The 18,365-nt window shown below is 37.8% G+C and overlaps 1 protein-coding gene across 1 annotated transcript in view; it reads left to right on the top strand.

Moving 5' to 3' along the window:
• Positions 1–18,365, top strand: part of LOC106571069 (regulator of G-protein signaling 6) — a 140,362-nt gene that overhangs the window by 10,939 nt on the left and 111,058 nt on the right. Inside the window, exon 2 of the mRNA XM_045695553.2 lies at positions 9,290–9,493. Coding sequence (XP_045551509.1) covers positions 9,410–9,493 — 84 coding nt within the window. The 5' untranslated portion in view covers positions 9,290–9,409. The remainder of the gene's footprint in view (positions 1–9,289; positions 9,494–18,365) is intronic.

Here is an 18,365-nt window from a genome sequence, read left to right as displayed (position 1 = left end):
GTTATACCGTATCACTATTCACTAGTTATACCGTATCACTATTCACTAGTTATACCGTATCATCACTATTCACTAGTTATACCGTATCACTATTCACTAGTTATACTGTATCATCCCTATTCAGTAGGTATACTGTATCATCACTATTCACTAGTTATTCTGTCACTATTCAGTAGTTATACTGTATCATCACTATTCACTAGTTATACTGTATCATCACTATTCACTAGTTATTCTGTCACTATTCACTAGTTATACTGTATCATCTCTATTCACTAGTTATACCGTATCATCACTATTCACTAGTTATACTGTTCCATCACTATTCACTAGTTATAGCGTATCACTATTCACTAGTTATACCGTATCATCACTATTCACTAGTTATTCTGTTACTATTCAGTAGTTATACTGTATCATCCCTATCCACTAGTTATACCGTATCATCCCTATTCACTAGTTATACTGTATAATCACTATTCACTAGTTATTCTGTCACTATTCACTAGTTATACTGTATCATCACTATTCACTAGTTATTCTGTCACTATTCACTAGTTATACTGTATCATCCCTATTCACTAGTTATAGCGTATCATCACCATTCACTAGTTATACTGCATCATCACTATTCACTAGTTATACCATATCATCCCAATTCACTAGTTATACCGTATCACTATTCACTAGTTATACCGTATCATCACTATTCACTAGTTATACCGTATCACTATTCACTAGTTATACTGTATCATCCCTATTCACTAGTTATACTGTATCAATATTCACTAGTTATACCGTATCATCACTATTCACTAGTTATACCGTGTCACTATTCACTAGTTATACTGTATCATCCCTATTCACTAGTTATACTGTATCATCACTATTCACTAGTTATTCTGTCACTATTCAATAGTTATACTGTATAATCACTATTCACTAGTTATACTGTATCATCACTATTCACTAGTTATTCTGTCACTATTCACTAGTTATACTGTATCATCACTATTCACTAGTTATACTGTTCCATCACTATTCACTAGTTATACTGTATCATCACTATTCACTAGTTATACTGTATCATCACTATTCACTAGTTATACTGTATCATCCCTATTCACTAGTTATACCGTATCATCACTATTCACTAGTTATACCGTATCGTCACTATTCACTAGTTATACTGTATCGTCACTATTCACTACTTATACTGCTTCATCACTATTCACTAGTTATACTGCATCATCACTATTCACTAGTCATACCGTATCATCACTATTCACTAGTTATACTGCATCATCACTATTCCCTAGTTATACCGTATCATCCCAATTCACTAGTTATACCGTATCACTATTCACTAGTTATACTGTATCACTATTCACTAGTTATACCGTATCATCACTATTCACTAGTTATACCGTATCATCACTATTCAATAGTTATACTGTATCATCCCTATTCACTAGGTATACTGTATCATCACTATTCACTAGTTATTCTGTCACTATTCAGTAGTTATACTGTATCATCACTATTCACTAGTTATACTGTATCATCACTATTCACTAGTTATTCTGTCACTATTCACTAGTTATACTGTATCATCTCTATTCACTAGTTATACCGTATCATCACTATTCACTAGTTATACTGTTCCATCACTATTCACTAGTTAAACTGTATCATCCCTATTCACTAGTTATAGCGTATCACTATTCACTAGTTATACCGTATCATCACTATTCACTAGTTATTCTGTTACTATTCAGTAGTTATACTGTATCATCCCTATCCACTAGTTATACCGTATCATCCCTATTCACTAGTTATACTGTATCATCCTTATTCACTAGTTATACTGTATAATCACTATTCACTAGTTATTCTGTCACTATTCACTAGTTATAATGTATCATCACTATTCACTAGTTATTCTGTCACTATTCACTAGTTATACTGTATCATCCCTATTCACTAGTTATAGCGTATCATCACCATTCACTAGTTATACTGCATCATCACTATTCACTAGTTATACCGTATCATCCCAATTCACTAGTTATACCGTATCTCTATTCACTAGTTATACCGTATCATCACTATTCACTAGTTATACCGTATCACTATTCACTAGTTATACTGTATCATCCCTATTCACTAGTTATACTGTATCACTATTCACTAGTTATACCGTATAATCACTATTCACTAGTTATACCGTGTCACTATTCACTAGTTATACTGTATCATCCCTATTCACTAGTTATACTGTATCATCACTATTCACTAGTTATACTGTTCCATCACTATTCACTAGTTATACCGTATCGTCACTATTCACTAGTTATACTGTATCGTCACTATTCACTACTTATACTGTTTCATCACTATTCACTAGTTATATTGCATCATCACTATTCACTAGTCATACCGTATCATCACTATTCACTAGTTATACTGCATCATCACTATTCACTAGTTATACTGTATCATCCCAATTCACTAGTTATACCGTATCACTATTCACTAGTTATACCGTATCATCACTATTCACTAGTTATACCGTATCACTATTCACTCATTATACTGTATCATCCCTATTCACTAGTTATACTGTATCATCCCTATTCACTAGTTATACTGTATCATCACTATTCACTAGTTATACTGTTCCATCACTATTCACTAGTTATACCGTATCGTCACTATTCACTAGTTATACTGTATCGTCACTATTCACTACTTATACTGTTTCATCACTATTCACTAGTTATATTGCATCATCACTATTCACTAGTCATACCGTATCATCACTATTCACTAGTTATACTGCATCATCACTATTCACTAGTTATACTGTATCATCCCAATTCACTAGTTATACCGTATCACTATTCACTAGTTATACCGTATCATCACTATTCATACCGTATCACTATTCACTCGTTATACTGTATCATCCCTATTCACTAGTTATACTGTATCACTATTCACTAGTTATACCATATCACTATTCACTAGTTATACCGTATCATCACTATTCACTAGTTATACCGTGTCACTATTCACTAGTTATACTGTATCATTCCTATTCACTAGTTATACTGTATCATCACTATTCACTAGTTATTCTGTCACTATTCACTAGTTATATTGTATCATCACTATTCACTAGTTATACCGTATCATCACTATTCACTAGTTATACTGTTCCATCACTATTTAGTAGTTATACTGTATCATCACTATTCACTAGTTATACTGTATCATCCCTATTCACTAGTTATACCGTATCATCACTATTCACTACTTATACTGTATCGTCACTATTCACTACTTATACTGTTTCATCACTATTCACTAGTTATTCTGTCACTATTCACTAGTTATACTGTATCATCCCTATTCACTAGTTATACTGTATCATCACTATTCACTAGTTATACTGTCACTATTCACTAGTTATACTGTATCATCCCTATTCACTAGTTATAGCGTATCATCACTATTCACTAGTTATACCGTATCACTACTCACTAGTTATTCTGTTACTATTCAGTAGTTATACTGTATCATCCCTATTCACTAGTTATACCGTATCATCACTATTCACTAGTTATACTGTATCATCACTATTCACTAGTTATACTGTATCATCCCTATTCACTAGTTATACCGTATCATCACTATTCACTAGTTATACCGTATCGTCACTATTCACTAGTTATACTGTATCGTCACTATTCACTACTTATACTGCTTCCTCACTATTCACTAGTTATACTGCATCATCACTATTCACTAGTCATACCGTATCATCACTATTCACTAGTTATACTGCATCATCACTATTCCCTAGTTATACCGTATCATCCCAATTCACTAGTTATACCGTATCACTATTCACTAGTTATACCGTATCACTATTCACTAGTTATACCGTATCATCACTATTCACTAGTTATACCGTATCACTATTCACTAGTTATACTGTATCATCCCTATTCAGTAGGTATACTGTATCATCACTATTCACTAGTTATTCTGTCACTATTCAGTAGTTATACTGTATCATCACTATTCACTAGTTATACTGTATCATCACTATTCACTAGTTATTCTGTCACTATTCACTAGTTATACTGTATCATCTCTATTCACTAGTTATACCGTATCATCACTATTCACTAGTTATACTGTTCCATCACTATTCACTAGTTATAGCGTATCACTATTCACTAGTTATACCGTATCATCACTATTCACTAGTTATTCTGTTACTATTCAGTAGTTATACTGTATCATCCCTATCCACTAGTTATACCGTATCATCCCTATTCACTAGTTATACTGTATAATCACTATTCACTAGTTATTCTGTCACTATTCACTAGTTATACTGTATCATCACTATTCACTAGTTATTCTGTCACTATTCACTAGTTATACTGTATCATCCCTATTCACTAGTTATAGCGTATCATCACCATTCACTAGTTATACTGCATCATCACTATTCACTAGTTATACCATATCATCCCAATTCACTAGTTATACCGTATCACTATTCACTAGTTATACCGTATCATCACTATTCACTAGTTATACCGTATCACTATTCACTAGTTATACTGTATCATCCCTATTCACTAGTTATACTGTATCAATATTCACTAGTTATACCGTATCATCACTATTCACTAGTTATACCGTGTCACTATTCACTAGTTATACTGTATCATCCCTATTCACTAGTTATACTGTATCATCACTATTCACTAGTTATTCTGTCACTATTCAATAGTTATACTGTATAATCACTATTCACTAGTTATACTGTATCATCACTATTCACTAGTTATTCTGTCACTATTCACTACTTATACTGTATCATCACTATTCACTAGTTATACTGTTCCATCACTATTCACTAGTTATACTGTATCATCACTATTCACTAGTTATACTGTATCATCACTATTCACTAGTTATACTGTATCATCCCTATTCACTAGTTATACCGTATCATCACTATTCACTAGTTATACCATATCGTCACTATTCACTAGTTATACTGTATCGTCACTATTCACTACTTATACTGCTTCATCACTATTCACTAGTTATACTGCATCATCACTATTCACTAGTCATACCGTATCATCACTATTCACTAGTTATACTGCATCATCACTATTCCCTAGTTATACCGTATCATCCCAATTCACTAGTTATACCGTATCACTATTCACTAGTTATACTGTATCACTATTCACTAGTTATACCGTATCATCACTATTCACTAGTTATACCGTATCATCACTATTCAATAGTTATACTGTATCATCCCTATTCACTAGGTATACTGTATCATCACTATTCACTAGTTATTCTGTCACTATTCAGTAGTTATACTGTATCATCACTATTCACTAGTTATACTGTATCATCACTATTCACTAGTTATTCTGTCACTATTCACTAGTTATACTGTATCATCTCTATTCACTAGTTATACCGTATCATCACTATTCACTAGTTATACTGTTCCATCACTATTCACTAGTTAAACTGTATCATCCCTATTCACTAGTTATAGCGTATCACTATTCACTAGTTATACCGTATCATCACTATTCACTAGTTATTCTGTTACTATTCAGTAGTTATACTGTATCATCCCTATCCACTAGTTATACCGTATCATCCCTATTCACTAGTTATACTGTATCATCCTTATTCACTAGTTATACTGTATAATCACTATTCACTAGTTATTCTGTCACTATTCACTAGTTATACTGTATCATCCCTATTCACTAGTTATAGCGTATCATCACCATTCACTAGTTATACTGCATCATCACTATTCACTAGTTATACCGTATCATCCCAATTCACTAGTTATACCGTATCTCTATTCACTAGTTATACCGTATCATCACTATTCACTAGTTATACCGTATCACTATTCACTAGTTATACTGTATCATCCCTATTCACTAGTTATACTGTATCACTATTCACTAGTTATACCGTATAATCACTATTCACTAGTTATACCGTGTCACTATTCACTAGTTATACTGTATCATCCCTATTCACTAGTTATACTGTATCATCACTATTCACTAGTTATACTGTTCCATCACTATTCACTAGTTATACCGTATCGTCACTATTCACTAGTTATACTGTATCGTCACTATTCACTACTTATACTGTTTCATCACTATTCACTAGTTATATTGCATCATCACTATTCACTAGTCATACCGTATCATCACTATTCACTAGTTATACTGCATCATCACTATTCACTAGTTATACTGTATCATCCCAATTCACTAGTTATACCGTATCACTATTCACTAGTTATACCGTATCATCACTATTCACTAGTTATACCGTATCACTATTCACTCATTATACTGTATCATCCCTATTCACTAGTTATACTGTATCATCCCTATTCACTAGTTATACTGTATCATCACTATTCACTAGTTATACTGTTCCATCACTATTCACTAGTTATACCGTATCGTCACTATTCACTAGTTATACTGTATCGTCACTATTCACTACTTATACTGTTTCATCACTATTCACTAGTTATATTGCATCATCACTATTCACTAGTCATACCGTATCATCACTATTCACTAGTTATACTGCATCATCACTATTCACTAGTTATACTGTATCATCCCAATTCACTAGTTATACCGTATCACTATTCACTAGTTATACCGTATCATCACTATTCACTAGTTATACCGTATCACTATTCACTCGTTATACTGTATCATCCCTATTCACTAGTTATACTGTATCACTATTCACTAGTTATACTGTATCACTATTCACTAGTTATACCATATCACTATTCACTAGTTATACCGTATCATCACTATTCACTAGTTATACCGTGTCACTATTCACTAGTTATACTGTATCATTCCTATTCACTAGTTATACTGTATCATCACTATTCACTAGTTATTCTGTCACTATTCACTAGTTATATTGTATCATCACTATTCACTAGTTATACCGTATCATCACTATTCACTAGTTATACTGTTCCATCACTATTTAGTAGTTATACTGTATCATCACTATTCACTAGTTATACTGTATCATCCCTATTCACTAGTTATACCGTATCATCACTATTCACTACTTATACTGTATCGTCACTATTCACTACTTATACTGTTTCATCACTATTCACTAGTTATTCTGTCACTATTCACTAGTTATACTGTATCATCCCTATTCACTAGTTATACTGTATCATCACTATTCACTAGTTATACTGTCACTATTCACTAGTTATACTGTATCATCCCTATTCACTAGTTATAGCGTATCATCACTATTCACTAGTTATACCGTATCACTACTCACTAGTTATTCTGTTACTATTCAGTAGTTATACTGTATCATCCCTATTCACTAGTTATACCGTATCATCACTATTCACTAGTTATACCGTATCATCACTATTCACTAGTTATACCGTATCATCACTATTCACTAGTTATACCGTATCATCACTATTCACTAGTTATACCGTATCATCACTATTCACTAGTTATACCGTATCATCACTATTCACTAGTTATACTGTATCATCCCTATTCACTAGTTATACCGTATCATCCCTATTCACTAGTTATACCATATCATCCCTATTCACTAGTTATACTGTATCATCCCTATTCACTAGTTATACTGTATCATCCCTATTCATTAGTTATACCGTATCATCACTATTCACTAGTTATACTGTATCACTATTCACAAGTTATATCGTATGATCACTATTCACTAGTTATAAATCAAATCAAATCAAATGTATTTATATAGCCCTTCGTACATCAGCTGATATCTCAAAGTGCTGTACAAAAACCCAGCCTAAAAGCCCAAACAGCAAGCAATGCATGTGAAAGAAGCATGGTGGCTAGGAAAAACTCCCTAGGAAAAACTCCCAAGAAAAGCCAAAAACCTAGGAAGAAACCTAGAGAGGAACCAGGCTATGAGGGGTGGCCAGTCCTCTTCTGGCTGTGCCGGGTGGATATTATAACAGAACATGGTCAAGATGTTAAAATGTTCATAAATGACCAGCATGGTCAAATAATAATAATCACAGTAGCAGCACGGCCAGGTGGACTGGGGACAGCAAGGAGTCATCATGCCAGGTAGTCCTGAGGCATGGTCCTAGGGCTCAGGTCCTCCGAGAGAAAGAAAGAAAGAGAGAAAGAGAGAATTCGAGAGAGCATATTTAAATTCACACAGGACACCGGATAAGACAAGAAAAATACTCCAGATGTAACAGACTGACCCTAGCCCCCCGACACATAAACTACTGCAGCATAAATACTGGAGGCTGAGACAGGAGGGATCAGAAGACACTGTGGCCCCATCCGATGATACCCCGGACAGGGCCAAACAGGCAGGATATAACCCCACCCACTTTGCCAAAGCACAGCCCCCACACCACTAGAGGGATGTCTCCAACCACCAAGTTATACCGTATCATCACTATTCACAAGTTATACTGTATCATCACTATTCACAAGTTATACCGTATCATCACTATTCACAAGTTATACCGTATCATCACTATTCACAAGTTATACCGTATCATCACTATTCACTAGTTATACCGTATCATCACTATTCACTAGTTATACCGTATCACTATTCACTAGTTATACTGTATCATCCCTATTCACTAGTTATACTGTATCACTATTCACTAGTTATACTGTATCATCCCTATTCACTAGTTATACTGTATCACTATTCACTAGTTATACTGTATCATCCCTATTCACTAGTTATACTGTATCACTATTCACTAGTTATACCGTATCATCACTATTCACTAGTTATACCATATCACTATTCACTAGTTATACTGTATCATCCCTATTCACTAGTTATACTGTATCACTATTCACTAGTTATACCGTATCATCACTATTCACTAGTTATACCGTATCACTATTCACTAGTTATACTGTATCATCCCTATTCACTAGTTATACTGTATCACTATTCACTAGTTATACTGTATCATCCCTATTCACTAGTTATACCGTATCATCCCTATTCACTAGTTATACCGTATCGTCACTATTCACTAGTTATACCGTATCACTATTCACTAGTTATACTGTATCATCACTATTCACTAGAGAAAGAAAGAATAGAGGGAGTGAAAGAGAAGATTAGAGACAGCTATGAATCTAATGTTTTCTTTTCATAGCCTCCAGCGACAGAAGAAGAAAGAGAACAAGAGAACAAAGGAGAGGGAGAGGAGAAAGAGAACGAAGGAGAAAGACTGAGAAGAGAGAGAGAGAAGACAGAGCTCATAGTTGTTTGCAGTATGAACCAGTCCAGCCAGGACCAGAGTGGAGTGGGGACAGCAGACCCTGATGAGGACTCTCCCAACATCATCGTCTACAGAAAGGTAGGAGGACACAAAGTTCTTTATAACACTATGTTGTGGGAAGGTTGTATGAAGGTTGTGCAGTGGAAACATGCACTGTGTACAACAGGCTTATAAGGTAGGAATGCTCTGGCTTCTTTTAAGTCCTAAACAAAGTCCTCGCTGCCTAACTCTACAGTTGAAGTCGGAAGTTTACATACACCTTAGCCAAATACATTCAAACTCAGTTTTTCACAATATCTGACATTTAATCCTAGTAAAAATATCCTGTCGTAGGTCAGTTAGAATCACCACTTTATTTTAAGAATGTGAAATGTCAGAATAATAGTAGAGAGAATGATTTATTTCAGCTTTTATTTCTTTCATCACATTCCCAGTGGGTCAGAACTTTACATGCACTCAATTAGTATTTGGTAGCGTTGCCTTTAAATTGTTTAACTTGGGTCAAACTTTTCGGGTAGCCTTCCACAAGCTTCCCACAATAAGATGGGTGAGATTTGGCCCATTCCTCCTGACAGAGCTGGTGTAACTGATTCAGGTTTGTAGGCCTCCTTGCTCACACACACTTTTTCAGTTTTTCCCACAAATTTTCTATAGGATTGAGGTCAGGGTTTTGTGATGGCCACTCCAATACCTTGACTTTGTTGTCCTTAAGCCATTTTGCCACAACTTTGGAAGTATGCTTGGGGTCATTGTCCATTTGGAAGACCCATTTGCGACCAAGCTTTAACTTCCTGACTGATGTCTTGATATGTTGCTTCAATATATCCATATAATTTTCCTGCCTCATGATGCCATCTATTTTGTGAAGTGCACCAGTCCCTCCTGCAGCAAAACACCACCACAACATGATGCTGCCACCCCCATGTTTCACAGTTGGGATGGTGTTCTTCGGCTTGCAAACCTCCCCACCATTGTTATGGCCATAATGACCATAACAATGGTCATTATGGCCAAACAGTTCTATTTTTGTTTCATCAGACCAGAGGACATTTCTCCAAAACGTAGGATCTTTGTCCCATGTGCAGTTACAAACCATAGTCTGTCTTTTTTTATGGCGGTTTTGGAGCAGTGGCTTCTTCCTTGCTGAGCGGCCTTTCAGGTTATGTTGATATAGGACTCGTTTTACTGTGGATTTCGATACTTTTGTACCTGTTTTCTCCAGCATCTTCACAAGGTCCTTTGCTATTGTTCTGGGATTGATTTGCACTTTTCGCACCAAAGTACGTTCATCTCTAGGAGACAGATCGCGTCTTCTTCCTGAGCGGTATGACGGCTGCGTGGTCCCATGGTGTTTATACTTGCGCACTATTGTTTGTACAGATGAACGTGGTACCTTCAGATGTTTGGAAATTGCTCCCAAGGATGAACCAGACTTGTGGAGGTCTACAATTTTTGTTGGCTGATTTATTTAGATTTTCTCATGATGTCAAGCAAAGAGGCACTGAGTTTGAAGGAAGGCCTTGAAATACATTCACAGGTACACCTCCAATTGACTCAAATGATATCAATTAGCCTATCAGAAGCTTCTAAAGCCATGACATCATTTTCTGGAATTTTCCAAGCTGTTTAAAGGCACAGTCAACTTAGTGTATGTAAACTTCTGACCCACTGGAATTGTGATAAAATTAATTATAAGTGAAATAATCTGTCTGTAAACAATTGTTGGAAAAATGACTTGTGTCATGCACGAAGTATATGTCCTAACCGACTTGCCAAAACTATAGTTTGTTAGCAAGAAATTTGTGGAGTGGTTGAAAAACAAGTTTTAATGACTCCAACCTAAGTGTATGTATACTTCCGACTTCAACAGAATGTCCAGAAACAGACAGGTGCTGCTGTAAGCCCAAAGTGTGATTAAAACAAAGGGTAATCTCGGAACCTGTGTGTGTGTGTGTGTGTGTGTGTGTGTGTGTGTGTGTGTGTGTGTGTGTGTGTGTGTGTGTCAAATCAAATAACATTTTATTGGTCACATGCAGATGTTATTGCGGGTGTAGCGAAATGCTTGTGTTTCTAGCTCCGACAATGCAGTAATATCTAACAAGTAACATCTAACAATATCACATTAAGCATATATAAATATATGGATGAACAATGTCAGAGAGGCATAGACTAAGATACAGTAGAATAGTATAGAATACATTGTACACAAATGAGATGGGTAATGCAAGATATGTAAACATTATTAAAGTGACTAGTGTTCCATTTATTAAAGTGGCCAGTTATTTCAAGTCTATGTATATAGGCAGCAGCCTCTAATGTGCTGGTGATGGCTATTTAACAGTCTGATGGCGTTGAGATCAAAGCTGTTTTTCAGTATCTCAGTCCCAGCTTTGATGCACCTGTACTGACCTTGCTTTCTGGAGGATAGTGGGGTGAACAGGCAGTGGCTTGGGTGGTTGTTATCCTTGATGATCTTTTTGTCCTTCCTGTGACATCGGGTGCGGAAGGTGTACTGGAGGGCAGGTAGTTTGCCTCCAGTGATGCGTTGGGCAGACCGCACCACCCTCTGGAGAGCCCTGTGGTTGCGGGCGGTGCAGTTGCCATACCAAGCAGTGATACAGGATGCTCTCAATTGTGCATCTATAAAAGTTTGTGAGGGTTTTAGGTGCCAAGCCAAATTTCTTCAGTCTCCTGAGGTTGAAGAGGCGCTGTTGCACCTTCTTCACCACACTGTCTATGTGGGTGGTCCATTTCAGTTTGTCAGTGATGTGTATGCCAAGGAACTTGAAGCTTTCCACTGTGGTTCCGTCGATGTGGATAAGGGGGTGCTCCCTTTAATGGTTCCTGAAGTCCACGATCATCTCCTTTGTTTTGTTGAGTGAGAGGTTATTTTCCTGGCACCACACTCCCAGAGCCTTCACCTCCTCCCTGTAGGCCGTCTCATTGTTGGTAATCAAACCTACTACTGTTGTTTCGTCTGCAAACCTGATGATTGAGTTGGAGGCGTGCTTGGCCACGCAGTCATGGGTGAACAGGGAGTACAGGAGGGGGCTGAGCACACACCCTTGTGGGGCCCCAGTGTTGAGGATCAGCGAAGTGGAGATGTTGTTTCCTACCTTCACCACCTGAGGGCAGCCGGTCAGGAAGTCCAGGACCCAGCTGCACAGGGCGGGGTTTAGATCCAGGGCCTCTAGCTTAATGATGAGCTTGGAGGGTACTATGGTGCTGAATGCTGAGCTATATTCAATGAACAGCATTCTTACATAGGTATTCCTCTTGTCCAGATGGGATAGGGCAGTGTGATGACGATTGCATCATCTGTGGATCTATTGGGGTGGTAAGCAAATTGAAGTGGGTCTTGGGTGACAGGTAAGGTGGAGGTGATATGATCCTTGAATAGTCTCTCAAAGCACTTCATGATGACAGAAGTGAGTGCTACGGGGCGATAGTCATTTAGTTCAGTTACTTTAGCTTTCTTGGGAACAGGAATATTGCTGGCCATCTTGAAGCACGTGGGAACAGCAGACTGGGATAGGGAGAGATTGAATATGTCCGTAAACACACCAGCTAGCTGGTCTGCGCATGCTTTGAGGACGCAGCTCGGGATGCTGTCTGGGCTGGCAGCCTTGCGAGGGTTAACACGCTTAAATGTCTTACGTCAGTCACGGAGAAGGAGAGCCCACAGTCCTTGGGAGTGGGCCGCATCGGTGGCACTGTGTCATCCTCAAAGCGGGCGAAGAAGGTGTTTAGCTTGTCCGGAAGCAAGACATCGTTGTCCCCGACGTGGCTGGCTTTCCTTTTGTAGTCCGTGATTGTTTATAGACCCTACCACATGAGCCATTGAATTGCGACACTTTGTCTCTACACTGACGTTTTGCCTGTTTGATTGCTTACGGAGGGAATAACTACAATTTTTGTATTTGGCCATATTCCCAGTCACCTTACCATGGTTAAATGCGGTGGTTCACGCTTTCAGTTTTGCGTGAATGCTGCCATCTATCCACGGTTTCTGGTTAGGGTAGGTTTTAATAGTCACAGTGGGTACAACATCTCCTATACACTTCCTGATAAACTCATTCACAGTATCAGTCTATTCATCAATATTATTGTGTGTGTGTGTGTGTGTGTGTGTGTGTGTGTGTGTGTGTGTGTGTGTGTGTGTGTGTGTGTGTGTATACAGTATGTGGTGTGTGTGTATTTTGAGTTGGACATGTGCACACACACACACACACACACACACACACACACACACACACACCCTAGGTCAACAAAGGATTGTGATAATGAGACAGTGAACAGAATCTAAAGTGTTAAGGAGAAGGTATTAGAACTCCTATGGTGTCGCCAGAGACCTAGGATGACCTTTTACATCTGCCAGTGGCCACCTGCTAGGGTGAAACTCTCATCAAACTCTCTGAAAACTCATGAGAGGTGTGGACTTATCTGCAGACCAAGGGGTTTCTCTGTCTCTGATGCAAAGAAAATGAATCACGTATGAAACTGTAATGTATCTCCATCCACTTAGCTCTCTCTTACACACGCACACACACATTACAACAACACACACACTTTTAACACACACTTAACCACAACACACATTATGTTATTATCCCTATGTCCCTGGTAAAAAAAAAAAAGTATGTGAACCCTTTGGAATTACCTGGGTTTCTGCATAAATTGGTCATCAAATTTGATCTGATCTTCATCTAAGTCATAACAATAGACCAACATAGTGTGCTTAAACCAATAACACACAAATGATTGTGTTTTTATATTGAATACATAATTTAAACATTCACAGTGTAGGTTGGGAAAAGTATGTGAATCCCTAGGCTAATGACTTCTCCAAAAGCTAATTGGAGTCAGGAGTCAATCAATGAGACAAGATTTGAGATGCTGGTTAGAGCTGCCTTGCCCTATAAAAAACACTCACAAAATTTGAGTTTGCTATTCACAAGAAGCATTGCCTGATGTGAACCATGCCTCAAACAAAAGAGATCTCAGAAGACCTAAGATTAAGAATTGTTGACTTGCATGAAGCTGGAAAGGGTTACAAAAGTATCTCTAAAAGCCTTGATGTACATCAATCCACGGAAAGACAAATTGTCTATAAATGGGGAAAGTTCAGCACTGTTGCTACTCTACCTAGGAGTGGCCGTCCTGCAAAGATCACTGTAAGAGCACAGAGCAGAATGCTCAATGACGTTAAGAAGAATCCTAGTGTCAGCTAAATACTTACAGACATCTATGGAACATGCTAACATCTCCGTTGACGAGTCTTCGATACGTAAAACACTAAACAAGAATGGTGTTCATGGGAGGACACCACAGAAGAAGCCACTGCTGTGCAAAAAAAAACATTTCTGCAGGTCTGAAGTTTGCGAACGTGCACCTGGATGTTCCACAGTGCTACTGGGAAAATATTCAGTGGACAATTGAAACTACAGTTTAATTGTTTGGAAGGAACACACAACACTATGTGTGGAGAAAAAAAGGCACAGCATACCAACATCAAAACTTCATCCCAACTGTAAAGTATGGTGGAGGGAGCATCATGGTTTGGGGCTGCTTTGATGCCTCAGGGCCTGGACAGCTTGCTATCATCATTGGAAAAATGAATTCCCAAGTTTATCAAGACATTTTGCAGGAGAATGTTAGGCTATCTATCCACCAATTGAAGCTCAACAGAAGTTGGGTGATGCAATAGGACAACAACCCAAAACACAGAAGTAAATCAAAAACACAATGGCTTCAACCGAAGAAAATACGCCTTCTGGAGTGGCCCAGTCAGAGTCCTGACCTCAACCCGATTGAGATGCTGTGGCATGAGCTCAAGAGAGCAGTTCACACCAGACATCCCAAGAATATTGCTGAACTGAAACAGTTTTGTAAAGAGGAATGGTCCAAAATTCCTCCTGACCATTGTGCATGTCTGATCTGAGGTTATTGCTGCCAAAGGAGGGTCAACCAGTTACTAAATCCAAGGGTTCACATCCTTTTCCCACCCTGCACTGTGAATGTTTACACGGTGTGTTCAATAAAGACATGAAAACGTATAATTGTTTGTGTGTTATTAGTTTAAGCAGACTGTCTTTGTCTATTATATTGACCTAGATGAAGATCAGATCAAATTTTATGACCAATTTATGCAGAAATCCATATACATACTTTTTCTTGCCACTGTACATAGGGGAAACGGGGGCCATTTGGACAGAGAAGGATTCTGCCCACCAGAATTTCATAGAAGCAACAACCATTATGTCTCCCAGCAGTTTCTCTCAGAGCTTCAGTCTCTGTCTACACTATGTAAAAACAGAAATGATCTTAACACCAGGATTGTGTTAATGAAACCATGAAAAGTAATGCATCTAGCCTGAGATCTGGTGTTTGGAAGGTGTTTGATTATAAACCCTAATGAAAGTGTTCTGGTAAACAGAAAATGCTTTAAAACAGAGTAGAAGTACTCTGAAACAGCCAAATGGTTCTTCAACCTGAATATTGGTGTTTCTAAGTGAGGGTTGTGAAAACACTTTTTTGGGGGGGGTTTCAAGGTATGTGAAAGGCAGCATCAAAACACAATTCTAACTTGTTTTTTGCAGACTGTCTCATACAATCAAATGGTTAAGAAATGCAAATCGTTTATGGCCTAAATATTGATTGATTAAAATAGCCTATGGAGAATATTTTTTTATGGATTTCCACCTTTTTCAATGCTTTATTTAGACAGATTAGAAACAGGAGATAGACAAGGAGTGAAAGTGGGACAGGCGAAAGCAGGAATTGAACCTCTGACTTCTGGGGCAGTAAGATGGAACATTTAATTGGAATTTTATTGGAATTTTACACACTCAACAGAAATGATTCTGGGGTGAATTGAAATTGCCAACATATGCAAGTAATTTCAATGATTTGTTAATTCCATTTCACTAACAAATTTAAGAATGAACCCAACTTAAAATATTCCTGAAAATGCAAGTATCTATTCTGAGGATAACCAGAAAAGAGAAAATGGAGTGATTGAACTCATTGGAAGTCTGGTTGTAATATCCTTCCACTTCCGGGCTTGCTACATGGCTCTGTTTTTAGCAGACTGTCGGTAATTTTAATATTATGATTTTTATACACAATGTTGTATGTATGTTTGAAGAAAGAAAAGTATACTTCTATATTCTATATTAACCAGCTTGTTAAGTTGTAATGGACCATGATGAACGAATATCCAAACCTGTCAGGCAAAAATTATGTTCAGTGACGTGTATTCATGGATGCCATTTTGTCTCTCTGTGTTTCATAAACGTCCTTCAATTCGCAAGAGGCTGAATGTATCTCACTGGAGAAAGCATCTCAGTGTACGAAACAGCACTCCTCTGTTTTAGTATGTGTAGCCCAACTATCTGGTTAAAAAGATTCTGACGTTGCCGCCCGTAGCATTGAATACAAGGGAAGCCAGCGAGCGTTTGGCCTCCCGTGATAAAAAAAGTATAAAATAATAGATAATCAGTGTTGAGTTAAACTGAGTGAGCTCAGCTGTGAATGTTCCTGGTGCACCAACAACAACAAAAAGTTGCATCCGTACTGGCCAATGACTATAACAGTGATTCTAATCCAACTGTAAATGTGTACATTGTCCCCTGGCCTGAGAGGATGGAAGTTCAATATGTAGCTAGATGTAGTAACGTTAGCCTAATGTTAACTAGTTGGCCTGGCGCATCGTTGCCCATGAAAGGAAGTTAGGCTAGCGAGCAAGCGTCTTAGCCAGGTAGCCTAGGATAACAAAAACTCAAAGCGTGTCCTGTTTGACAGACTCATAGACCATTCAAGGAACATGAAAGAGAGATTGATGGCATTGCTGGCATTTCTCTACAAGTAGGGTGAGTCAACATGCTTTTGTTTTTACTTGCAAGCATGCACACAAGCACGTACACAGAAATCTGTACCATGGGCTGCCACATCATTTTTAGCTTACGTTGATTGGACTAAGTCGTTTTTTGGTATCTTTTAGTTGTCACTGTATTAGACTAAGCATAGGTGATTTAGATGATGTTGAAATGGTGCTGGAATAGTGGAGGCAGCTCCTGTTTTCTTTGTGACTTGCGGTAACTTTCCGTGGTTCTAAATCAATAGTTGTTTAGTAGTCGGAAAATGTCAGAAACATTAACTTGCTTGAGTATGTTGTAGGTCATGTATTTGTTTGTTACATTCAATATGCTTTGTGGACTTCATCAGACAGATGTTGGCATGTTGCTTTCTGGTTTTGTGATGAAACACAGGTGTGGTTGAGTTCATTCTGCCACTGTGTCTTCTTATTGTGTAGGCCTTTAGGCCTATATATCATGGTGTCAAGGTATATGAACAGGTTATAAGAGCAAATGCAATTTTCACAACATATAGGTTGTAATATGGCTTTTTTCCCCCCTGGCTTGACTTCCCTGGTGATTTTACCCACACACCGCTACTGATGATGAGGCAACCCATTCCCACTTTTCAAACATGGTAGAAACAAACACAGTATCCTGCAATGCTTGCTGATAAACCTCTAGTTACTGCTGGTGGAGTGAGCCCTGTGCTCAACAATGCTTTCAAAATGGGTTAAAGTGGCAAATGATCGGATACCACAGGGGGCTGCTGAGAGGAGGACGGCTCACAATAATGGCTGGAACAGATGAAATTGAATGGCATCAAAAAACATGGAAACTATGGACTCCCAAGTGTCACAGCGGTCTAAGGCACTGCATCTCAGTGCTAGAGGCGTCACTACAGACCCTGGTTTGATTCCAGGCTGTATCACAACCGGCCGTGATTGGGAGTCCCATAGTGTGGCACACAATTTTTTATTTTTTTATTTCACCTTTATTTAACCAGGTAGGCCAGTTGAACAACTTCTCATTTACAACTGCGACCTGGCCAAGATAAAGCAAAGCAGTGCTTCAAAAAACAACAACACAGAGTT

Source organism: Salmo salar, chromosome 15 (assembly GCF_965601325.2).
Source record: "Salmo salar chromosome 15, fSalSal1, whole genome shotgun sequence".
Classification (NCBI taxonomy): domain Eukaryota; kingdom Metazoa; phylum Chordata; class Actinopteri; order Salmoniformes; family Salmonidae; genus Salmo; species Salmo salar.
The sequence above is the reverse complement of the archived record's forward strand: the minus strand, read 5'-3'. Positions and strand labels throughout refer to the sequence as shown.